Source organism: Pongo abelii, chromosome 8, assembly GCF_028885655.2.
Source record: "Pongo abelii isolate AG06213 chromosome 8, NHGRI_mPonAbe1-v2.0_pri, whole genome shotgun sequence".
Classification (NCBI taxonomy): Eukaryota; Metazoa; Chordata; class Mammalia; order Primates; family Hominidae; genus Pongo; species Pongo abelii.
The window spans coordinates 104,256,163-104,282,014 of record NC_071993.2 but is presented as its reverse complement, the minus strand read 5'-3'; the positions used below and the strand labels follow the sequence as shown (position 1 = coordinate 104,282,014).

Sequence of the window (25,852 nt, the reverse complement as noted above, 5' to 3'; positions counted from 1 at the left end):
TGATCCTCCTATCTCAGCCTCCTGAGTAGCTGGGACTACAGGGGCAAGCCACCATGCCTGGCTAATTTTTGTATTTTTTGTAGACCCGGGGGGTCTCACCATGTTGCTCCAGCTGGTCTTGAACTCCTGGGCTCAAGTGATCCGCCCACCCCAGCTTCCTAAAGTGCTGAGATTACAGGCATGAGCCACAGCACCTGGCCCTGTCTTATTCCTGATCTTAGATGAAAACATTCAGTCTTTCACAGCATTAGGTAGGATGTTAGCTGTGGATTTTTCATAGATAGCCTTTATTAGGTTAAGAATGTTCCCTTCTGTTCCTGGTTTGTTGGGCATTTGTTGTTGTTGTTGTTGTTATTGTTGTTGTGATGGAGTCTTGCTCTGTTGTCCAGGCTGGAGTGCAGTGGCACAATCTTTGCTCACTGCAACCTCTGCCTCCCGGGTTCAAGCAATTCTCCTGCCTCAGCCTGCTGAGTAGCTGACACTACAGGCGTGTGCCACCATGCCCGGCTAATTTTTGTATTTTTAGTAGATACGGGGTTTCACCATGTTGGCCAGGCTGGTCTCGAACTCCTGACCTCAGGTGATCCGCCTGCCTCAACCTTCCAAAGTGCTGGGATTTACAGGCATGAGCCACCAGACCCAGCCTACTTAAAATGTTCAAATGAAAATAATTAGTAGCAGTTTACAATTTGTGCTTTTTTATCTTTGGCTCACAACTTATAAGCCTCATACATTGTTGTGGGCATGAAAAATGGTACAACCACCTTGGAAAAAGGCCTGACAGTTTCTTATAAAATGAAACATATGCCTGTCCTGGAACACAGTTTCAATCCTGGATACTTAGCTAAGAGAAATAAACACATGGGCCCACATCAAGGCCTACAGGGAGGTGATCATAGCAGATTTTTTTTTTCTTTTTAATTGAGAAAGGGTCTCCCTCTTTCACTCAGGCTGTAGTGCAGTGGCATGATGTTGGCTCACATCAAAGGAGTTTTATTCATAAAAGCCAAAAGTGAAATGGCCCAAGTGTTCATCAACAGGTGAATGGACAAACAACCTATTGTACATTCACACAGGATGATGACAGAAAACAGTTCAGCAACAGAAAGGACTGAATATTGCTGCATGCGGTAACATGAATAAAGCTTAAAAACAGTATGCTAAGTGAAAGAAGCCAGATAAAAACGGATATACGTCATATGTTTCTGTTTATATGAAGTTCTAGAGCAGGGAAAGTAACTTACGGTGGGGAAAACATCAGAAGACTGGTTGCCTTTGGAAAAGGTAGAGCAGGGGCAGGACTGACACTCTGACACAGAACAGACAGAGGGAACTTGCAGGAGGGTGGACGTGTTCTAAATCTTGATATCTTGATTTGGGTTTCACAGGTTTAGGCATGTGTTAAAACTCATTGAGTGGGCTGGGCGCGGTGGTTCACGCCTGTAATCCCAACACTTTGAGAGGCTGAGGTGGGCAGATCAGCTGAGGTCAGGAGTTTGAGACCAGTCTGGCCAACATGGTGAAACCCCGTCTCTACTAAAAATACAAAAAGTAGCAGGGCATGGTGGCTCACGCCTGTAGTCCCAGCTACTCAGGAGATTGAGGCAGGAGAATTGCTTGAGCCCAAGAGGCAGAGGTTGCAGTAAGCCAAGACTGTGCCACTGCACTCCAGCCTGGGCAGTAGAGCAAGACCCTGTCTCAAAAAAACAAAAAACAAAAAACAAAAACAAAAACAAAACAAAACAAAAAAACAACAGAGAAAAAAAATTGTAGATTTTACATGAAGAGAATAAATTGTAAAGAAAGCTTGAATTCTAGTAATAGACATGCTGATGAGTTTGGTGTGAGGTGTACTGATGTTTGCAATTTATTCCAAAGTACACTAAAATGTGAGAAGGATTAATATAGATGGATTAGAAGGATGGTTAGACAGGTAGATATGTGATAAAACATGCATAGTAACATGTTAATGTTACCATATGACCCATCAATTCTACTTTTAGCTATATACCAGAGAAAATTGAAAACATATGTTCACATAAAAACGTGTACACAAATGTTGATAGCAGCATTATTCATGATAGTCAAAAGGTGCAGAGAACTCAAATGTTCATCAGCTGATAAATGGATGAATCAAATGTCGTGTACTCATACGATGGAGTATTATTCGCCATAAAAAGGAATGAAGTACTGATACATGCTACAAAAGGAATGAATGTTGAAAACATTATGCTGAGTGAACAAATCAGACAGGAAAGGCAACATATTGTGTAATTCTATTTATATGAAACGTCCAGAATAGACAAATCCATAGAAACAGAAGGTAGATTAGTGGTTGCCAGGGGATGGGAGAAGGGGGGAATTATGACTAACAGCTAATGGGTAAGAGTTTTCTTTTTGGGGTTATAAAAATGTTTTGAAATTAGTGGTGATGTTTGTACAACATGATGAATATACAGTACTGAAAACTATTGAAATGTACACTTTAAAATGTTGAATTTTATGTTATGTGAAATATATCTCAATTTTTAAAATACTAGGATCTAGGTGTTGGGTAACAGGGTATTCTTTCAATTTTGTTGGCTGTTTGAAAAATTTTACAATAAAGTGTTAGAAACAATAAGCCATAGAAAAGGGGAAATTGGCTGGGTGCAGTGGCTCAGGCCTGTAATCCCAGCACTTTGGTAGGCCGAGGTGGGTGGATCATGAGGTCAAGAGATCGAGACGATCCTGGCCAACATAGTGAAATCCCATATCTACTAAAAATACAAAAATTAGCTGGGTGTGGTGGCGCATGCCTGTAGTCCTAGCTATTCGGGAGGCTGAGGCAGGAGAATCGCTTGAACCTGGGAGGAAGGCGGAGGTTGCAGTGAGCTGAGATCGTGCCACTGCACTCCAGCCTGGCAACAGAGTGAGACTCTGTCTCAAATTAAAAACACACACACACAAACAAAAAAACAAAAATTAGCCGGACATGGTGGTGGGTGCCTGTAATCCCAGCTACTTGGGAGGCTGAGGCAGGAGAATCGCTTGAACCCGGGAGGTGGAGGTTGCAGTGAGCCGAGATCATGCCCTTGGGCGCCAGCCTGGGCAACAAGAGAGAAACCCCATCTCAAAAAAAAAAAAAAAAAAAAAAAAAAAGAGAGAGGTTACAGGACTCAAACTGAGATGCTAAGAGATGAGGATGAGATATTAAACACCTCTCAGTAGGCCAGGTGCGGTGGCTTACATCTGTAATCACAGCAGTTTGGGAGGCTGAGGTGGGCGGATCACCTGAGGTCAGGAGTTCGAGACCAGCCTGGCCAACATGGTGAAATCCCGTCTCTACTAAAAAAAAAAAAAAAAGAAAAAAACATTAGCTGGGCGTGGTGGCAGGCCACTGTATTCTCAGCTACTTGGGAGGCTGAGGCAGGAGAATCACTTGAACCCAGGAGGTAGAGGTTGCAGTGAGCTGAGACTGTGCCACGGCACTCTAGCCTGGGTGACAGAGTGACACTCCACCTCAAAAAATAAAATAAACGTATCTCAGTAGATTAGCAGCGAGGAAGCCATGGAAGGCAAAAGTTAAAAACGTCTTGAAGCTGCTGACTGGGCAGGAAAGATAAACCACTGGTTAAACAGTGGGGAGTGGGGGTGGGAGTTAGAACAGTTGGGTCTAGAAGCCAGTAGTTAAAATGACTAGATGGCTTCAGAGCTAACACTGATGGAGCAGTGTAGAATGTTTTGCTATCTGGTACAATCTCCGCTCACTGCAGCCTCCGCCTCCGGACTCCAAGTGATTCTCCTGCCTCAGCCTCCTGAGGGATTATAGGCACCCGCCACCATGCCTGGCTCATTTTTGTATTTTTAGTAGAGACGGGGTTTCACCATGTTGCCCAGGCTGTTCTCAAACTCTTAACCTCAAGTGACCCACCCGCCTTGGCCTCTCAAAGTGCAGGGATTACAGGCGTGAGCCACTGTACCTGGCCTTTTTAAAGTATTTTTAACACAGCATTGCCTGAGGATATTTTGTCATTTATAAAAGGAGAAAGGTCTCTAGGTTAGGGAGATAGTTCAGAGGGATGCACCCCTCAGGTTGGAGGCTGGAATAGTGTACCGGGTTGAGTAGTTTCCCCTAAATTTCTATCTACCCAGAACCTGTGAGTGTAACTTTATGTGGAAATAGCATCTGTGCAGATGTAATCAAACTAAAATGAGGTCATATTGGATTAGGGTGGGACCTAATGAGGGGACTGGTATCCTTATAAAAAGAAGGAAATTTGGACACAGACACATGAGGAGAACACCATGTGGCAATATGTCAAGCATGTTGCCACAAACCAAGAAACACCAAGGACGGAGAAGTATGAGATTTTTTTTTTATGGTTACAGCTCAGGCTGGCAGCTCAGTGATTGAGAGCCTCTGTGGTGGATGTTGGATCATGACAGACCCAGCAAGATCTACCATTAGAACAGGAATCAAATGTGAATAGGCCAAGCGCGGGGCTCATGCCTGTAATCCTAACACTTTGGGAGGCTGAGGCCAGCGTATCACTTGAGCCCAAGAGTTGGAGACCAGCCAACATAGCAAGACCCCATCTCTATCCCCTGCAAAAGAACGAAGAGATGGGAAGACAAGGGGTCAATAAATCTCTCATGGGGTGTGTGTGTGTGTATGCATATATATACTTTTTTTGAGACAGGGTCTCACTCTGTTGCTTAGGCTGGAGTGCAACGGCACAATCATGGCTCACTGTAGCCTCCACCGCCTGTGCTCAAACAATTCTCCCACCTTAGCCTCCCAAGTAGCTGTAACCACAGGTGTGCAACACCACATCTGGCTAATTTTTGTGATTTTTTTTGTAGAGACAGGGTTTCATCATGTTGTCCAGTCTGGTCTTGAAGTCCTGGGCTCAAGTGTTCTGCTCGGCCCATCTTCCCACAGCACTGGGATAATAGGCATGAACCACCGTGCCCGGCCCCCTCATGGTATGTTGATCATAGGTAAAAGATGGCCATGTTAGGACCAAGTCTCAGGGACCATGATGATGACTCCATGTAGGCTGAAGCAGTAAGTGCTCCCATTTCTGGGACTGTGCCATCCTTGCTACCTGGGTGGCAATGGGAATGGAAAAGTAGATGCTCAAACTTGATGCATGATTGCTTGTAGGTGTCTGGAGGAGGCAGTCTTTTTTTCTTTTTTTTTTTTTTGAGACGGAGTCTTGCTCTGTCACCCAGACTAGAGTGCAATGGTGCAATCTTGGCTCACTGCAGAGGAGGCAGTCTTAGACCCGCAGAAGCATGGTGTCCATATGGATGCCTGGGACAGCTGTGGTATCGACAGAGCTGTAAGTCAGGAGACACATGGTTGGGTATCATCATTCAGTATTTTTTTTTTAAGACCGGTCTCACTCTGTCACCCAGGCTGGAATGCAGTGGCTAAGTCATGGCTCACTGCAGCCTCAACCTCCCAGGCTCCAGTGATCCTCCCACCTCAGTCCCCCTTACTAGGGAGACTGGGGTGGGACTCCAGTAGCTGGGACTATAGGCACTCACCACCATGCCTGGATAACTTTTGTATTTTTTGTAGAGACAAAGTCTCACCATGTTGCTAGGCTGCAGTATTTTTTTTAAATTCTAGTGTTACTGATTTGAGTAGACACTGCAGCCACATGGTTCAAAAGTCAAAAGGCAAACTATACTACATGTGTTGTGGTCTTTTCAAAGATAGTTTATTTATTTATAGTCTGCCTCCATTGTTACACAAGTAGTAGCTATAGCAGAGGCTGCTGTTTGCCTCCCAATAACCGTTCTCCTCTTTAATAAACCCCAAATTGTAGCTGTACCAGAGCCATAAGATCCCATCTCTATCCCCCGCAAGAGAACGAAGAGATGGGAAGACAAGGGGTCATTTGTCATCTTTTCTTGCAGCCAAATGGGGCCATGTGATTAAGTTCTGGTCAATGAAATATAAGTGGGCTATATATATATAAAAATAAATATATATTTTTTTGAGACAGAGTTTCGCTCTTGTTGCCCAGGCTGGAGTGCAATGGCTCAATCTCGGCTCTCCACAACCTCTGCCTCCCGGGTTCAAGCGATTCTCCTGCCTCAGCTTCCCAAGTAGCTGGGATTATAGGCATGCTGCCACCATGCGCGGCTGATTTTGTATTTTTAATAGAGACGGGGTTTCTCCATGTTGGTCAGGCTGGTCTCTAACTCCTGACCTCAGGTGATCTGCCTGCCTCGGCCTCCCAAAGTGCTGGGATTACAAGCGTGAGCCACCGCGCCTGGCCAAATGGGCCATATTATGTGATAACTTTGGAAAGTCACCCTGTGAGGAAGGGGGCAAGCCTGTCTCTTTTTCTTTTATTTTGTTGCCTGGGTCTTTTGAAGGCCCCAAACATGGTCCTGGACTGCCTACCTCTGGATCTTTTTTTTTTGAGATGGAGTTTTTGCTCTCATTGCCCAGTCTGGAGTTCAGTGGCCCAATCTCGGCTCACTGCAATCTCTGCCTCCCAGGTTCCAGCCATTCTTCCACAGGTGCACCACCACACCCAGCTAACTTTTTGTATTTTTAGTAGAGACGAGGTTTCATCATATTGGCCAGTCTGGTCTTGAACTCCTGACCTCAGGCGATCTGCCTGCCTTGGCCTCCCAAAGTGCTGGGATTACAGGCATGAGCCACCGTGCCTGGCCCTGTTTGTTTGTTTTTAAAAACACATTTTTTGCTTTCAGCTTTTGGCTCGGAAGGGGCCAAGGTGCAACTTTCTTTGGTCATCCTGAATCCAGGTTCATCCAACACCAGCTGCCTCCACCATACTGCTGAAGTTCGACCCCAAGATTAAAGTCGTATACCTGAGGTGCACCGGGGATGCAGTTGGTGCCACTTCTTCACTGGCCCCCCAGATCGGCCCCCTGGGTCTGTCTCTAAAAAAGGTTGGTGATAACATTGCCAAGGCAATGGGTGACTGGAAAGGCCTGGGGATTACAGTGAAACTGAACATTTAGAACAGATGGGCCCAGATTGAGGTGGTGCCTTCTGCCTCTGCCGCGATCATCAAAGTTCTCAAGGAACCACCAAGAGACAGAAGAAACAGAAACACATTAAACACAGTGGGAATATCACTTTTGATGAGATTGTCAACATTGCTTGACAGAGGCATCACCAATCTTTAGCCAGAGAACTCTCTGGAACCATTAAAGAAATCCTGGGGGACGGGCACGGTGACTCACGCCTGCAATCCCAGCACTTTGGGAGGCCGAGGCGGGGTGGATCACGAGGTCAGGAGATCGAGACCATCCTGGCTAACATGGTGAAACTCCGTCTCTACTAAAAATACAAAAAAATTAGCCGGACGTGGCGGCGTGCGTCTGTAGTCCCAGCTGCTGGGGAGGCTGAGGCAGGAGAATGGTGTGAACCCAGGGAGGCGGAGCTTGCAGTGAGCCCAGATCGTGCCACTGCACTCCAGCGTGGGTGACAGTGCAAGACTCCGTCTCAAAAAAATAAAAAAAATCCTGGGGACTCCCTAGTCTGTGGGCCATAATGTTGATGGCCGCCACCCTCATGACATCATAGATGACATCAACAGTGGTGTTGTGGAATATGCCCAGCTAGTGAAGAAGCACAAAACAAAATATTTCAATAAAGGATCATTTGAACAAAAAAAACAAACTTTTTTTGGCTGGGCGTGGTGACTCACGCCTGTAATCCCAGCACTTTGGGAGGCCGAGGCAGGTGGATCACGAGGTCAGGAGTTCGAGACCAGCCTGACCCACATGGTGAAACCCCATCTGTACTAAAGATGCAAAAATTAGCCGGGCGTGGTTGTGTGCACCTGTAATCCCAGCTACTCAGTAGGCTGAGGCAGGAGAATTGCTTGAACCCGGGAGGCAGAGGTTGTAGTGAGCTGAGATCGCACCCCTGCACTCCAGTTTGGGTGACAGAGTGAGACTCTGTCTCAAAAAAACACACACAAAAAAAAACAAATATTTTTAAAAATACAAAAATTAGCCAGGCATGGTGGTGCATGCCTGTAGTCCCAGCTACTCGGGAGGGTGAGACAGGAGAATCACTTGAACCTGGGAGGCGGAGGTTGCAGTGAGCCGAGATTGTGCCACTGCACTCCAGCATGGGCAACAGAGCGAGACACCATCTCACACACAGAAAAAAGTATACAACTGAATGGTTTTTAGATATTTACAGAGTTGTGTAACCATAATCTAATTTTAGAACATTTGCATCACTCCCAGAAGAAACTTTGTACCCACTAGCTACAGTGGATATTTATTTTATTCCTGGTACCCTGAAAATTGCTTTAAGGTTATTATTTCATTTAGTCTTCCAAAAACCTCTGAATTTGGTATTATTATTCCTTTTCATGGATAAGAAAACCAAGGCCCAGAAATAAGTAAACTTGCCCAGAATTACACATACTTCTAGTGCCAGACCCAGGATTCAAACTCAGTTTTGATAGATGCCAAAGCCTGCCCTTCTCAAACCGCTACCCAGATGCCATAACCCAGCCTCTGGAATCTGGTCTTTTAGCTCTGCCTTATTATGTTCCTCAAGGCGCACTGATTCTTTCTTCAGTGCCTCAGCTGGTGGTTCTATTTCGGTCCTACTGCCCGATGCCTTTAATGTTTTTTTGGCCAGGCTCATGCATCTTGGGTCGGAGCCCCAGCCTCTTTCCCTTTAATCCACTCTTCTGACAGATCAACTTCCTAATGCCCAACCCTGCTCAGGTTACCCACGGCCTCCCCTCTGAACAGGTCTACGTGGCCTCTGGAGTAAACTCTTCCACTCCTTAACACAGTGTCCACAACTCTCAGGGGGCTGGCCCTGGTCCACTCCTCCAACTTTATCTTGTCCTCCACCTCTACATAAACCTTCTGCTCCTGTCAACTGGGCCCTTGCCAGCTTTCAAAAGCATCTTACATGTTCCTATCACCCCATGGTTGGTCTGCTCTTTGTGTAGAGAATGCCCTCCCTCAATTCCACCCATCTAAATCTTAGTCCAGCTACAAACCTCCTCCATGCAGCTATCTCTGCTCTCACCAAGAGTCAGTGGTTCCTCCCACTCTCCTTCTTCCCACTCTCTTTGGTTCCTCCAAGTGAGCCCTTACCACATACCTCCTTTCTATAGTGACTTGGGCTGGTCTAGACTGTCAGATCCATGAATCTAGAGGTTAGGTTCCTCTGATTTTCCAGGCCTGTGTCACTTGCCCATTCCTGTAGCCAGAAATGGGATCAATGCCACCTAAAACACATGGACTGAGGATAGGGGAGCAGAGAACCTCTACAGAGATGCTGCATGCATCAGAACAAAATCCTATGTCCAGTATAGGCAGGATGTGTTTTTTCCATAAGCTCTAAATAATCTCATTGTTTCTATGCAATTTTTTTTTTGAGACAGAATCTGGTTCTGTAGCCCAGGCTGGAGTGCAGTGGTGTGATCTCGGCTCACTGCAACCTCTGCCTCCTGGGTTCAAGCAATTCTCCTGCCTCAGCCTCCCAAGTAGCTGGAACTACAGGCGCCTGCCACTACGCCTGGCAAATTGTTGTATTTTTAGTAGAGATGGGGTTTCACCATATTGGCCAGGCTGGTCTTGAACTCCTGACCTTGTGATCTGCCCGCATCAGCCTCCCAAAGTGCTGGGATTACAGGCATGAACCACCGCGCCCGGCCGGGAATCTTTGGTTTGATTCATTTGTTCCTTTATTCATTCAACAAATAGTTGGCTAAGTAAAGCCAAATGTGTCACTTGACTAGCCTTAAAATAAAAAAGATCCTTTTTTTTTTGAGATGAAATTTTGCTCTTGTTGCCCAGGCTGGAGTACAATGGCGTGATCTTGGCTCACCACAACCTCTGCCTCCCGGGTTCAAGCAATTCTCCTGTCTCAGCTTCTCAAGTAGCTGGGATTCCAGGCGCATGCCACCACGCCTGGCTAATTTTTGTATATTTAGTAGAGACAGCATATTGGTCAGGCTGGTTTCAAACTCCTGACCTCAGGTGATCTGCCCACCTCGGCCCCCCAAAGTCCTGGGATTACAGGTGGGAGCCACTGTGCCTGGCTGAAAGATTCTTAAGTCATGAAGCTACACTCCAGTAGAAGACAACACCACTCAAGCAATCAATATAAACACATCTAGAAATGCAGCAAATGTGAAATGGCAGCCTGGGACAGAGTTCTTGAGTTCTCCAGAAGTTGTTTAGGTTTCCTAATCAAAATGATTATGTGGAATTACGTTAACTGGGCAACAAGCATTTTCTTTCATAATTGGAAGTGGTCCTTATTCCAGGCCGGGGGTGGTAGCTCACGCCTGTAATCCCAACACTTTGGGAGGCTGAGGCTGGTGGATCACCTGAGGTCAGGAGTTTGAGACCAGCCTGACCAACATGGTGAAACCCCATCTCTACTAAAAATATAAAAATTAGCCAGGCATGGTGGCAAGCACCTGTAATCTCAGCTACTTGGGAGGCTGAGGCAGGAGGATCCCTTGAGCCTGGGAGGTGGAGGTTGCAGTGAGCCAAGATTGTGCCACTGTACTCCAGCCTTGGGGACAGAGTGAGACTCCATCTCAAAATAAATAAATAAATAAATAAACAAATAAATTCACATATTTCGGAAGAGGTAGTTTTGTATTTAATTCACATTAAAGTGTAAACGAATGAACAAAAGCAGCTCTTTTGATAACTCTGAAAGAAGGTAAGTCCTATGGATGGGAATGACTGTAGATCCCTGGATGGGGATGTGTAAGCCTGAGGAGCTGAAGGACAATTTCCTTTATTTCTGATTTTTTTTTTTTTTTTTAGACAGAGTTTCACTCCTGTCACCCAGGCTGGAGTGCAATGGTGTGATCTCAGCTCACTAAAACCTCCGCCTCCGCGGCTCAAGCAATTCTCCTGCCTCAGCCTTGAGAGTAGCTGGTACTACAGGCGCAAGCCATAGCACCCAGCTAGTTTTTGTATTTTTTTTGGCTGGACGTAGTGGCTCCTGCCTGTAATCCCAGAACTTTGGGAGGCCGAGGTGGGCAGATCACCTGAGCTCAGGAGTTCGAAACCAGCCTGGCCAACATGGTGAAACCCCATCTCCATTAAAAATACAAAAATTAGGCCAGGCGCAGTGGCTCACGCCTGTAATCCCAACACTTTGGGAGGCCGAGGCTGGCAGATCACGGAGTCAGGAGATCGAGACCATCCTGGCTAACATGGTGAAACCCCGTCTCTACTAAAAATACAAAACATTAGCCAGTGTGGTGGTGGGCGCCTGTAGTCCCAGCTACTTGGGAGGCTGAGGCAGGAGAATCTCTTTGAACTCAGGAGGTGGAGGTTGCAGTGAGCTGAGATCTCGCCACTGCACTCTAGCCTGGGCAACAGAGCAAGACTCCGTCTCAAAAAAAAAAACTCCACATAAATTAGGCCCAGCGCAATAGCTCATGACTGATTGCCTGAGGCGGGCAGATTGCCTGAGGTCAGGAGTTCAAAACCAGCCTGGGCCATGTAGTGAAACCCCATCTCTTTTTTTTTTTTTGAGACGAAGTCTTGCTCTGTTGTCCAGGCTGGAGTGCAGTGGCACGATCTCGGCTCACTGCAAGCTCCACCTCCTGGGTTCACGCCATTCTCCTGTCTCAGCCTCCCGAGTAGCTGGGACTACAGGTGTCCGCCACCACACCCAGCTAATTTTTTGTATTTTTAGTAGAGATGGGGTTTCACCTGTTAGCCAGGATGGTCTCGATCTCCTGACCTCGTGATCTGCCCGCCTCGGCCTCCCAAAGTGCTGGGATTACAGGCGTGAGCCACCACGCCTGGACTTTTTTTTTTTTTAGACAGAGTTTTGCTCTTGTTGCCCAGGCTAGAGTGGAATGGCATGATCTCAGCTCACTGCAACCTCTGCCTCCCAGGTTCAAGCAATTCTCCTGCCTCAGCCTCCTGGGTAGCTGGGATTACAGGCACCCACCAGTACACCTGGCTAATTTTTGTATTTTTAGCAGAGACAGGGTTTCACCATATTGGCCAGGCTGGTCTCAAACTCCTGACCTCAGGTGATCAACCCGCCTCCACCTCCCAAAGTGCTGGGATTACAGGCGTGAGCCACCACGCCCAGCCTCTCTTCCTCTTCTTGTAAAGCCACCAGCTTGGTCTGGTACGGTGGCTTCATGCCTGTAATCCCAGCACTTTGGGAAGCCAAGGTGGGAGGATCATTTGAGGACAGGAGTTCAAGACCAGCCTGGGCAAGAAAGCAAGACATGTCTCTACCAAAAAAAAAAAAAAATTAGCTGGGCATGGTGGTGCGTGCCTGTAGTCCCAGCTACTTGGGAGGCTGAAGTGGGAGAGTTGCTTGAGCCCAGGTTGAGGGTGTAGTGAGCCATAATTGCACCATTGCACTCCAGCCTGGGTGACAGAATGGGATTCCATCTCAAAATAAATAAATAACTAAATAAAAATAAATAAATAAAGCCACCAGTTCCCCTCCCGTGACAACCCACTAATCTATTAACCCATTCATTCATTAATCTGTGAATGGATTAATACATTCATGAAGGACCCACCTCTCCCTCTCCATATTGCCACATTGGGGATTAAGTTTCAACATTAGTTTTTTTCTTTTGAGATGGAGACTCGCTCTGTCACCCAGGCTGGAGGGCAGTGGCGTGATCTTGGCTCAGTGCAACCTTCACCTCCCGGGTTGAAGCAATTCTCCTGCCTCAGACTCCCAGCTAGTTGGGACTACAGGCGTGCACCACCATGCCCAGCTAATTTTTTGTTGTTGTATTTTTAGTAGAGGCGGGGTTTCACTCTTTTGGCCAGGGTGTTCTTGAACTCCTGACCTCAGGTGATCCGCCCTTTTGGCTTCCCAGAGGGCAAGGATTACAGGAGTGAGACACTGCATCCGGCCAACATGAGTTTTAAATTGGACATTCAAACCACAGCAGCCAGAGAGATTTCAAATGTTTGGTGTGTTTGCAGGCTTTCCCGCTCACCCTGTCAGGCTCAGGGTCACCCATGCCACCCATGTCACCCAGGCCCTCAGACCTGGTCCCCATGCCAGGCCTGTCTTCTGGGAGTATCTTCTTGCTTTTGGAAAGTTCAGTCCTTTGCTCTATTGTGGCCCAGATGGCATAGCACCCTTGCCCTCGGGCCCCAGTCTGCAAGCCTTGTGAGCGTAGGATCCAGGACTCCTTCTCCATAGCCCTGACACTGAGCTCAGTGCCTGAGATGGCCGAGTCCCCATCACAATGCTCTGTGACTGCCTGTGCTTTCAGCCCTCTCTGCCAGCTTCCTGCCAGTGACCTTTCCCAGCTTGTAGTTCTCCTGGCTGGGGAAAGTGACCTCCAGAGTTTTTATCCTGGAGTTCCAGCACTGAATGTTTTTAGCAGCACAGAGTTGGTTCTTCTTCCCTTACCTCACTGAGTCCCCTTTCCCACTCTCTGGTCCTGTGGTCAGTCTTGAAGAGCATTCCACAGCAAAGCTGAAGACGGTTTTCTTTTTTTCTGCATATGGAATGATGTAGATGCTAGAGTCTTTGGTGTGTCCGAAGAAGACTGAGGCATTAAGTTTTTTGTTTTTGTTTTTGTTTTTTTGAGGCAGAGTTTTGCTCTTGTTGCCCAGGCTGGAGTGCAGTGGCACAATCTCGACTCGACTCACTGCAACCTCTGCCTCCCAGGTTCAAATGATTCTCTTGCCTCAGCCTCCAAAGTAGCTGGGATTACAGGCCCCCGCCACCACTTCCGGCTAATTTTTTGTATTTTTAGTAGAGATGGTGTTTCACCATGTTTGCCAGGCTGGTCTCGAACTCCCGACCTCAGGTGGTCCACCTATGGGGCATTAAGTTTTGCCCCAGCCCTGAATAAACATGTGGTTGTGTACACAAAGAGACCTGGGAGGCAAAAAATTGAGAATGATTTGTAGGAAATGTGTGTCCCTTAATTATTCTCCCCTTTGGGAGTTTTCTCCACAGGGAGAATTCTAGTGGGAGGCAAGGCTCTTCTCCCAGCAGACAGTGGAGGCATGAGACTTAGGCTCGGCCTGCCAGACATTCTCACTCAAGACTCTGTCTTTCCAGGGAGTGACAAGCCCACAAGGATAAATGGGCACTCGGTGGAGGGGAGCCTGCTGCAGTGGACAGGTCTGGATGGCGTGAACTTAGCTGGGTTTCCTGCTCTCTAGCCCCTTTTCTTCCAGGCAGTTCTTTAGTCTAGTTTCCTTCCAACAAATCCAATTTCTGTTTCTGTTAGGCAAGTCCATTTTCAGTGCTTGCAACTTTGCCTGGCATATACATAAATGTTCAATTAGAGGGGATGGTTTAAATAAATGCAGAAACATCTACAATGTGGAATACCATGCAGCAGTTCAAAAAAGTAATGGCAGAACTATGCACATAGATGTGGAAAGATCTCCATAATACATGTCTAAGGACAGTACAGTATATCACTCTTTATTTAAAAATTAAAAAAAGTTATGTATGTCTTTTTTTTGTTTTTGTTTTTGTTTTTGTTTTTGAGATGGAGTGTCGCTCTGTCGCCCAGGCTGGAGTGAAATGGCGTGATCTCTGCTCACTGCAACCTCTGCCTCCTGGGTTCAAGCGATTCTCCCTGCCTCAGCTTCCCAAGTAGGTGGGATTACAGATATGTGCCACCACGCCTGGTTAATTTTTGTATTTTTAGTAGAGATGGGGTTTCGCCATGTTGGTCAGGCTGGTCTGGAACTCCTGACCTAAGGTGATCTGTCCGCCTCAGCCTCCCAAAGTGCTGGTATTACAGGCATGAGCCACCGTACCCAGCCAAAATTATGTATTTCTCTGTGCATGTGTGTGCTACCATTATAGTGAAATGCTAACAAAGAAGGACTTTATTTGTTCATACCTGTATTCCCAGGCCTAGAACAGTGTGTGGCACATAGTAGACACTCAATAAGAATTTGTTGAATTAAAATATTATATAGAGAAAGATCTGGAAAGACACATATAAAACTGAAAATAATGGTTTCTTAGAGGGACTAGAATGTAGACAAGGGTAAAGCCGGGCACGGTGGCTCAAACCTGTAATCCCATCACTTTGGGAGTCGGAGGCCAGCGGATCACAAAATCGAGAGTTCGAGACCAGCCTGGCCAATATGGTGAAACTCTGTCTCTACTAAAAATACAAAAATTAGCCAGGCATGGTGGCGGGTGCCTGTAATCCCAGCTACTCGGGGAGGCTGAAGCATGAGAATCCCTTGAACCTGGGAGGCAGAGGTTGCAGTGAGCTGAGATCCTGCCACTGCACTCCAGCCTGGACGACAGAGCAAGACTCCATCTCAAAAAAAAAAAAAAAGAATGTAGACAAGGGTAAATTTTTATTCATATTACTTGAGTTTTTTTAATAATGAAAATATCTTTCCATATTACTTGTGTAATTAAACAATAAAAAAAGAACAGCACTAAATATTAACAGGTGGCTGGATGTGGTGGCTCATGCCTGTAATCCTAACACTTTGGGAGGTCGAGGTGGGAGGATCACTTGAAGACAGGAGTTTGAGACCAGCCTGGGCAACATAGTGAGACCCTGTCTGTAGAAAAAAAAAAAAAAGAAATATTAACAGGTGAAAAGAAAGCCATTAAAATGGTAATTTCAAAGATGGTTTTATAATGAATACAAGTTAGGGAGAAAAGAAAGGAGGCAATTGGTATTCCAGGTAACTACGTGATATTTTGGTGGGAGTGTTGGCTATTTTGACAAAAGAACAAACACAATCACATTTTAGATTTTGTTTCTTTTATTTATTTATTTTTGAGATGGAGTCTCGCTCTGTTGCCCAGGCTGGAGTGCAATGGCGCGATCTCAGCTCACTGCAACCTCCGCCACCCGGGTTCAAGTGATTCTCCTGCCTCAGCCTCCCAAGTAGCTGGGATTACAGACGCCTGCCATCATGCCCAGCTAATTTTTGTATTTTTTTTTTTAGTAGAGACAGGGTTTCACCATATTGGCCAGGCTGGTCTTGAACTCCTGACTTCATGATCCACCTGCCTCGGCCTCCCAAAGGGCTGGCATGAGCCACCGTGCCCAGCCTAGATTTTCTTTTCTTTTTTTTTTGAGACGGAGTCTTGCTCTGTCACCCAGGCTGGAGTGCAGTGGCACGATCTCGGCTCACTGCAAGCTCCACCTCCCGGGTTCACGCCATTCTCCTGCCTCAGCCTCCCGAGTAGCTGGGACTACAGGTGCCCGCCACTACGCCCGGCTAATTTTTTTGTGTTTTAGTAGAGACGGGGTTTCATCGTGTTAGCCAGGATGGTCTCGATCTCCTCACCTAGTGACCTGCCCACCTCGGCCTCCCAAAGTGCTGGGATTACCGGCGTGAGCCACCATGCCCAGCCTAGATTTTCATTTTTTAAAAGATATTCAGTAGGCACCCTCACCCCATCCCTAACAAGATTAGAAACCGATGCAAGGCTCAGAAATGCTTATTGTGCACATGATGCTTTTGTATTTTGATGTGGGCATCAAAATGTCCTGCTTTAGGCCCAGCTCGGTGGCTCATGCCAGTAATCCCAGCACTTTGGGAAACCAAGGTGGGCGGATCACTTGAGGTCAGGAGTTCAAGACCAGCCTGGCCAACATGGTAAAACCCTGTCTCTACTAAAAATACAAAAATTAGCCAGGCGTGGTGGTGCGCACTCATAGTCCCAGCTACTAGGGAGGCTGAGGCAGGAGAATCGTCTGAACCTGAAAGGCAGAGGTTGCAGTGCAGTGACCTGAGATCGCACCACTGTAGTCCAGCCAGGGCAACAGAGCAAGACTTCATCTCAAAAAAAAAAAAAAAAAAAAAAAGTCTTGCTTTAATTTAAACAGAGGGCAGAGCTAGAGCAAAAGTATAAAACAAAGATGCATCAACGACTGCGAGTCATCTGCACTGTTGAAGGGTGAAGTTAGAGGTGGGGTTGGGGGCAGATCTTCATTTTCTTCCTTTCCAACAAGTTCCTTTGTTGACTTCCTTCCCAGCTTTCCTTCCTCCCTTTTTCCCTGCCATAGAGGCTAGGGCCTGGAAAAAGAAAGATGATTAGAACACCACTTCTGCCCCCAAAGCTCGCAGTCTTGTGGGGTAGGTAGATGGATCTGTAGTGACATTCATGGCAGACTCAAGTCCATGGGCTTGCTCCTAAACCCTCCTGACAGTCTTGGCCTCTTCCCTTCTCCACACTTCTGAATTCCTAGGATTCTGTTCCCTACTTTGATATTTAGCCCCCACCCAGCCCCCGTAATTCTAAACTATCTTCTGTGGTGTGTTACTTATACGTGTTCATTTTGTCTCCCTGAGTCTACTGTAAACTGCTTGAGGGCTGGGGCCAGCTTTCTGTGACCTTTTGTTCACCTAGACTGTTGAAAACAAGATAACTTTCTGAACTGTCTTGAATTCCCGCTGTACACACTTATCACCAGGCTGACAATCTGTACCTAGATAGAGTAAGGATGACTTCAGGGAAGTCATGATACCCCTGCAGAAATAAAGGTGTGCAGGCTTGTCAGCTGAGTTTGTGTTTTTACAGCACTCAGCAATGATATTTGCTTTTAATCAGAAGTCACAGCAGAACAGTTGGTTTTGAGGAGAAACACTTCTCTCTCCAGAGTAACTGATTAAACTCTAACCGTGATGTAATGTGTGGTCCTTATCACACAGCCATGGAGATAAATGTGTTATCTGAGAAGGGAGAGAAGGGAGTTTAGCATTCTTTTATTTCTTTATTTGTTTTAGAGACGGTCTTATTATGTTGCCCGGGCTGGAGTGCAGTGGCTATTCACAGGCACAATTCTGCTACTGATCAGCATAAGGTTTTTCTTTTTGTTTTTGTTTGTTTTGAGACACAGTCTCACTGTGTCGGCCAGGCTGGAGTGCAGTGGCGCAATCTCAGCTCACTGCAACCTCCACCTCCCAGGTTCAAGCGGTTCTCCTGCCTCAGCCTCCCGAGTAGCTGGGATTACAGGTGCCCGCCACCACGCCAGGCTAATTTTTTGTATTTTTAGTAGAGACAGGGTTTTGCCATGTTGGTCAGGCTGGTCTCGTGAGCTACTGTGCCCAGCCAGCATGGGGTTTTTGATATACTCTGCTTCCAACCTAGGCTGTATCACCCCTCCTTAGTCAACCTGGTGGCCCCCACTCCTGGGAGGTCACCACGTTGATGCCACACTTAGTGCAGACACCCCATAGGCATAGTGCATTTTAGTACAGAACTCCTGGGCTCAAGCAATCCTCCCACCTCAGCAGTAGCTGGGACTACAGGTGCATGCCCAGCAAGTTTAGCGTTCTTTTAGCATTCTTTTTTTTTTTTTTGAGACAGAGTCTTGCCCTGTTGCCCAGGTTGGAGTGCAATTCTCAACTCACTGCAACTTCCGCCTCCCGGGTTCAAGTGATTCTCCTGCCTCAGCCTCCTGAGTAGCTGGGATTACAGGTGCATGACACCATGTCTGGCTAACTTTTTTGTATCTTTAGTAGAGACAGGGGTTTCACCATGTTGGCCAGGCTGGTCTCGAACTCCTGACCTTGTGATCCACCTGCCTCAGCCTCTCAAAGTGCTGAGATTACCGGCGTGAGCTACCGCGCCTGGCCGAGTTTAGCATTCTTAATATTCATCATGTCGTCTCCAACATTGATCTAATCTTAGTATGTTCTAGACACTGTGCTACTAAGCAGCTTTTCAGAAATTATCTTTTTTTTTTTTTTTTTTTGAGATGGAGTTTCGCTCTTGTTGCCCAGGCTGGAGTGCAATGGTGCGATCTCGGCTCACCACAACCTCTGCCTTCTGGGTTCAAGTGATTCTCCTGCCTCCGCCTCCCAAGTAGCTGGGATTAGAGGCATGTGCCACCATGCCTGGCTAATTTTGTATTTTTAGTAGAGACGGGGTTTCTCCATGTTAATCAGGCTGGTCTCTAACTCCCGACCTCAGGTGATCCGCCCGCCTCGGCCTTCCAAAGTGCTGGGATTACAGGCATGAGCCACTGCGCCCGGCCTCAGAAATTATCTTATTTACTCTTCACCATACCCTTGTGAGACTTATTATTCTCATTTTACAGAAGAGGAAATGGAATCAGAAAGCTAAGTAACTTGTCCAGGGTCACATAGCTAGAAGCTCTGGAGCCAGGATTTGAACTTGGGTTTATTAACTCCAGAGCCCATGCTTTTAACTACTGTGCTGTGTTTTCCCAAACATTATATAAACATATGATTCGGCCAGGTGTGGTGGCTCATGCCTGTAATCCCAGAACTTTGGGAGGCCGAGGTGGGCGGATCACCTGAGGTCAGGAGTTCGAGAGCAGACTGGCCAATATGGCAAAACGCTGTCTCTACTAAAAATACAAAAATTAGCTGGGTGTGGTGGTGGGTGCTTGTAGTCCCAGCTACTCGGGAGGCTGAGGCAGGAGAATTGCTTGAACCTGGGAGGCGGAGGTTGCAGGGATCCAAGATCATGCCACTGCCCTCCTGCCTGAGCGACAGTGAGACTCTGTCTCAAAAAAAAAAAAAAAAAGGTGCGATCCTTCATTAAAAAAAATGAGCCAGAAATACAGTTTTATGGCGTTCCTCCTAGTTGCAGTGGTAGTACTTTAAAATTTTGAACAGTTTTTCTTTTGTGAAAGCATCAATTTCATTCAGTCAATCAGTCCATGTGCTGGGTGTCATGGAGCTAGAAACAAAACTAGTTCCTATTTTGAGGGAAGGGCAGAATTTGAGCCTTGGGTTTCTTGCTTTGTATATATAGCAATTAACACAACCTGGATTTTCTTTTTCTTTCTTCTTTTTTTTTTTTTTGAGACGTAGCCTCAACCTATTGCCCAGGCTGGAGTGTAGCAGCAGGATCTCGGCTTGCTGCAATCTCCACCTCCTGGGTTCAAGTGATTCTCCTGCCTCAGCCTCCCAAGTAGCTGGGATTATAGGTGTGTGGCAACACGCCCGGCTAATTTTTGTATTTTTAGTAGAGACAGGGTTTCACCATGTTGCCAGGCTAGCCTGGAACTCCTGACCTCAGGTGATCCACCTGCCTTGGCCTCCCAAAGTGCTGAGATTACAGGTGTGAGCCACCACGCCTGGCCTTTTTTTTTTTTTCTTTTTTTTGAGACAGAGTCTCACTCTGTTGCCCAGGCTGGAGTGCAGTGGCACGTGATTTTGGCTCACTGTAACCTCCGCTTCCTGGCTTCAAGCGATTCTCCTGCCTCAGCCTCCCGAGTAGCTGGGATTACAGGTGTGTGCCGCCATGCCTGGCTAATGTTTGTATTTTTAGTAGAGATGGGGTTTCACCATTTTGGTCAGGCTGGTCTTGAACTCCTGACCTCAAGTGATCTACCTGCCTCGACCTCCCAAAGTGCTGGGATTACAGGCGTGAGCCACCACACTTGGCCTCTTTTTCTTTTTTTTTTTTTTTTTGAGACAGGGTCTCACTCTGTCAGGGTGGAGTGCAGTGGCATGAACATGGCTCGCTGTAGTCTAAATCTCCTGGGTTCAAGTGATCCCAGCCTGGATTTTCTAAGGCTGTCTGAGGTTCAATGAAAAATTTCACTGATACGTTTGCTAAATTTTATGTTTCTTTTCATGTATTTGCTCAATAAATATGATTTGTTAAACATCAAACTAAATAAGACCGGGCGTGGTGGCTCACACCTGTAGTCCCAGCACTTTGGGAAGCCTAGGTGGGTAGATCACTTGAGTTCAGGAGTTCGAGACCAGTCTGGCCAACATGGCAAAACCCATCTCTACTAAAACACAAAACTTAGCCGGACGTGGTGGCACACACCTGTAATCCCAGCTACTTGAGTGTCTGAGGCAGGAGAATTGCTTGAACTCGGGAGGCAGAGGTTGCAGTGAGTGGAGACCATGCCACTACACTCCATCCTGGGCAACAGAGTGAGACTCTGTTTCAAACAAAAAACATAAAAAACATCAAACTAAATGCAATTTTATTTGGACACATTTATCAAACTTTTATTTTCTTTTTTAGAGAAAGGGTCTCATTCTGTCGCCCAGCCTGGAGTTCAGTGGCACAATCATAGCTCAGTTTAACCTTGAACTCCTGGGCCCAGGTGATCCTCCTGCCTCAGCCTCCAAAAGCGATGGGATTACGGGTGTAGGCCACTGTGCCTAGCCCTTATCAAACTTTTAGTATTAATTCATCAATTGAAAAAAATCTATTAGAATATATGGTTTGATTTTTTCTTTGGATATAATAGTTTGAGGACTTGCTTATATTTTTCAAATATATTTATTGGACAGCCATTATGTGCCAGACACTGTGGGGAGCAAAATAAATATAGTCTCTGCCCACCTGTGGCAGGAAGCCTAGCTGGGAACCCTCACATGAAACAAATAGTCACACAAACGACTATGTAATTGTGAGTTGTGATATGAACTGTGAAAGAATAGTACAGAGTTCTTTGTGAAAGTTTACTGAGGGAATTGACTTATACAATGGGGGTCATGGAAGTCTTTGAGCCAGTGACATTTAAGCTTTGACCTGAAAGCCAAAAAAGTGGACTAGCCGGAAAAAGCAACATGTGCAAAAGCCCTGAGACAGTTGAGAAAGTGAAGCATGTGCAGTACAGTTTAGTAAAAAGGAGGCAGAATGCACAGAATGCAGGGAGAGCCCCAGGTGGCAGGATATCAGAAGGATCAATACAGAAATTCCCTAGAAAAGTCCAGCATAGGAAAACAATATGGAAAAACAAAAAACAACAATGCTCAAAATTTACAATGTTCTCACATATGTTGCCTCAGTTAATCCCTAGGAGAAGTGTGTGCCGCAGGGAGGACAAGGATAATTATGGTTATTCCTACCATTGAGGATTAAAGTTTAGTCTGGGACAAAGTTATGCAGCTTTTGGTTCCATGGTTCATATCACAAGGCAAACTCTGTGGGTTCTCTGGGAAGCTGGAAGGGAGTGGATGTATTGAAGCAGAAATGACCGACTCCAGCCTGGCCAACAGGGTGAAACCCCATCTCTACAAAAAGTACAAAAATTTGCCCTGTGTGCTGGTATGCTGTAATATTGTACTGCGCTCCAGCCTGGGAGACAGAGGGAGACCCTATCTCAAAAAAAAAAAAAAAAAAAAAAAAAAAGGAAAGAAATAAAGGAAGAAAGAAATGACCTATGGCTAGGGCTATGCTGAGTATCTGAAGAAAGAAGGCTTTGAACTATACGTTTAAAAGCAAGTATAGCTTTTAAACTATATGTTTAAAAGCAAGGTTGCCACTCCCTGCCTGGGCTTGAGGGATATATCTCTGGGTCAAGACAGAGAACGAGTCTTGCATTAAATTAAATTATATTAAATTAATTAATTAATTTATAGCTGGGTGCGGTGCCTCATGCCTGTAATCCCAGCACTTTGGGAGGCTGACATGGGAGGATTGCTTGAGCTCAGGGGTTCGAGACCAGCCTGGGAAACATGGTGAAACCCTGTCTCAACAGAAAACAAAAAAATTAAAAAAATTGTAAAAAAAAGTTATTTATTTTCAACTTTTATTTTAAATTTAGGGGGTACATGAGTAGGTTTGTTATCTGGGTATATTGTGTGATGCTGAGATATAGGGTACAGAGTCTTGCATTTTAGAAAGTGATGAGTCACTTTCAAAGTCGACAGTTCTATAATTCCGTGATTTACATATCAGGACAAAATTTGAGCATAGGCTGGTGATTTCTGACTTGAACCTAAAGGTCTGTGGTATCGGAAGGGTTCATCAAAATGAGAAACTACAACTCCCGGCAGGCCTCAGGGCTGGGTCGTCTTCCCCGCCTCTCCCTTTTTTCCGCCAGGGCCGGGAACGACCAATGACGGTTAGTCATTTGAATAGACCAATAATATAGTAAACGGTTCAGGTTGAGGAGGGGCGGTCGAGTCATCCAATCGCACGGAAGAGGTGAAAACATATTAGCCAATCCAAATATGTGGGGGCGGGACCTAAGGTGGGGCGGTGAAAGTCGTTTGCTGACGAAGATGGCGACTGAGGCACAGAGCGAAGGGGAGGTGCTAGCCCGCGAATCCGGGCGGAGGTGAGCTGAGTTTGGTCCAGTTTCCTGGGAAACGCGGCCTTGGGCTGGTAGTCCTGCCGCCTTTGCCTTGGGTCACGGAGACGCACGGTTCGGGCTTTGTTTCTTTCTCCCACGGCGTTTCTCATCGTCGCGCCTGCGGGGGCTGAGGCGCGGGGGTCGGGCCTGGGCGCTGGGCTCCAGCCAAGCCCCCCGCTCTGTCTTGCCGGTGCCCGAGGGGGCTCCTCCCGCTGCGCTGGCTGCAGACGTCCAGCTGGGGGTGGCAGCGCTGATCGCTTTGGCGCCGAGACACCTCTTGATGGCGAGGAAACGGAAGTCCAGGGCTGGTTAGCGAATTCCTCACCGTTACACACAGCGCTTCACATCTTCTTAGAGGCACTTAGTGCGTTCAGGTTCGAGCAAGGATTTGAGTATCAATTAGAAACGGTGTTGAGTCCTTGGGCCAGTTTTTAAACCTCTCTGGACTTTAGTTTCTTCATCTGCAAAGGGACATGAGGATGTCTATTTCCAAGCGTCAAGATTGAATAAGACAATCCATTTAAAGCTAGTACTGAGCTTAGCCGATAATGACAACTCTACGCAATAGATTTTCTTCTTCCTAGAACAGCTAAGGAGCAGATGGGAGAGGGACCTGTAGTCCAGGACATCATGATTTTATTTCCACAGGATGTTCTTTCCTAAACAGCCACATCGAGATTTAGCGTTTTCAGGAGAGAATTTCGAGGTGGTGTTGCCTTAGCCTTGAGACCTAAGTTGTCTTAATTGATTACAATTTTGTTTTTGGTGTAATTCAAATTAGGGATACAACCAAGAACCAAATGGTCCCTACCCTCCAGTGGGAAAGACACACTAAACACACTATAGAAGTAAGGCATACAGCTGGGCACAGTGGCTCACACCTGTAATCCCAGCATTTTGGGAGGCCGAGGCGGGCGGATCACCTGAGGTCAGGAGTTCAATACCAGTCTGGGCAACATGGTGAAATCCTGTCTCTACTAAAAATACAAAAATGAGCCGGGTGTGGTGGCACACGCCTGTAGTCTCAGCTACTCGGGAGGCTGAGGCAGGAGAATCGCTTGAACTCGGGAGGCAGAGGTTGCAGTTAGCTGAGATCACACCACTGCACTCCAGCCTGGGCAAGAGTGAGACTCCATCTCAAAAAAAAAAAAAAAAAAAAAAAGAGAAGTTTGGGGTTTCTGTAAGGCATTTTGAGGGCAGGACACACATATGTATTTATCACATATTCCCAGTGCTTAGCTTTGTGTAGGTGGTCAATAATTAGTGAATAATAGTCTGTCATTTCTAAGAGAAATATTTTCTCGTGGTGATAAATACTTTACAGATTCTTTCTTGCTCTGCAGGGATTAATCTTTCTTATTTATTTATTTATTTATTTATTTTAGATGGAGTCTTGCTGTGTCACCAGGCTGGAGTGTAGTGGCACGATCTCAGCTCACTGCAACCTCTGTGCCCCGGATTCAAGCGATTCTCCTGCCTCAGCCTCCCAAGTAGCTGGGACTACAGGCGCGTGCCACCACGCTCAGCTAATTTGTGTATTTTTAGTAGAGACGGGGTTTCACCATGTTGGCCAGGATGGTCTCCATCTCGTGACCTCATGATCCACCCGCCTCAGCCTCCCAAAGTGCTGGGATTACAGGCGTGAGCCACCATGCCCGGCTGCAGGGATTAATCTTTCTAATGTTCTGTTGATACTGTGGCCCCTTGTATTCCATAAAGAGGAAAAATGGTCTGATTTGCACAGATGAATACATATGTAAATATTGAATGCAGAATATGTGATCATTTAGAACTGCCCAGCTTTTTGTTTTTTCATCGTTATTTTAACACTGCTCCTAATAATTACAAATGCTTTAACTTCTTTTAATAAAATATTTATTTATTTATTTTTGAGACAGAATTTCGCTCTTGTTGCCCTGGCTGGAATGCAGTAGCACAGTCTTGGCTCACTGCAACCTCCACCTCCTGGATTCAAGAGATTCTCCTGCCTCAGCGTCCCGAGTAGCTGGGATTACAGGCATGTGCCACCATGCCTGGCTAATTTTGTGTTTTTAGTAGAGACAGGATTTCTCCATGTTGGTCAGGCTGGTCTCGAACTCCCGACCTCAGGCGATCCGCCTGCCTTGGCCTCCCAAAGTGCTGGGATTATAGGCATGAGCCACTGCACCCGGCCAAAAGATTTATTTTTAAAAACTTATTATGATTTTTTTTTTGAGACAGGATCTCACTTTGTGGTCCAGGCTGGAGTGTAGTGGCATGATGATGGCTTACTATAGCCACGACCTCCTGGGCTCAAGCAGTCCTTCCACCTTAGCCTCTCAAGTAGCTGGGACTACAGGCATGCGCCACCACACTCGGCTAATTTTTAAAATTTATTCTAGAGACTGAGTCTCCTGTGTTGCCCAGGTGGGCCTCAAACTCCTGGGCTCAAGCATTCCTCTTGCCTTGGCCCCCCAAAGTGTTGGGAATATAGGTGTGAGCCACTGCACCTGGCCAAAGATTTAAACAAGGAAAAATTGCTCTACCTATAAAGATTCCCATGTTATGTTTTTGACCTGTTGATGAGGAACACCCCCTCCCTTCCATTTCTGGTTTTTATTAAGTAGAATGGTCCTTTAAAATTTAACACATTTCATTTCTTATACCTTCAAGTTACTCTTAAGCAGACAATACTAAAGGGGAATCACAAATAGAAAATATCCACTGCCAGGCATGGTGGCTTACGCCTGTAATCCCAGTATTTTGGGAGGGGGAGGCAGAGACAGGAGGATCGCCTGAGGCCAGGAGTTTGAGACTAGCCTGGGCAATATAGGGAGATCCTATAAAAAAATAAAAACACATAGCCA

General features: G+C 46.3%; 1 protein-coding gene across 6 annotated transcripts in view; it reads left to right on the top strand.

Annotated features, from left to right (window-relative positions):
• The first annotated feature begins 22,894 nt into the window (after positions 1–22,894).
• ARHGAP19 (Rho GTPase activating protein 19) overlaps positions 22,895–25,852 on the top strand; it is a 106,152-nt gene continuing 103,194 nt past the window's right edge. For all 6 annotated transcript variants that reach the window (XM_054522720.2, XM_054522717.2, XM_054522718.1 and 3 more), the window contains exon 1: positions 22,895–22,991. In XM_054522720.2, the coding sequence (XP_054378695.1) occupies positions 22,936–22,991 (56 nt within the window). In that variant the 5' untranslated portion in view covers positions 22,895–22,935. The remainder of the gene's footprint in view (positions 22,992–25,852) is intronic.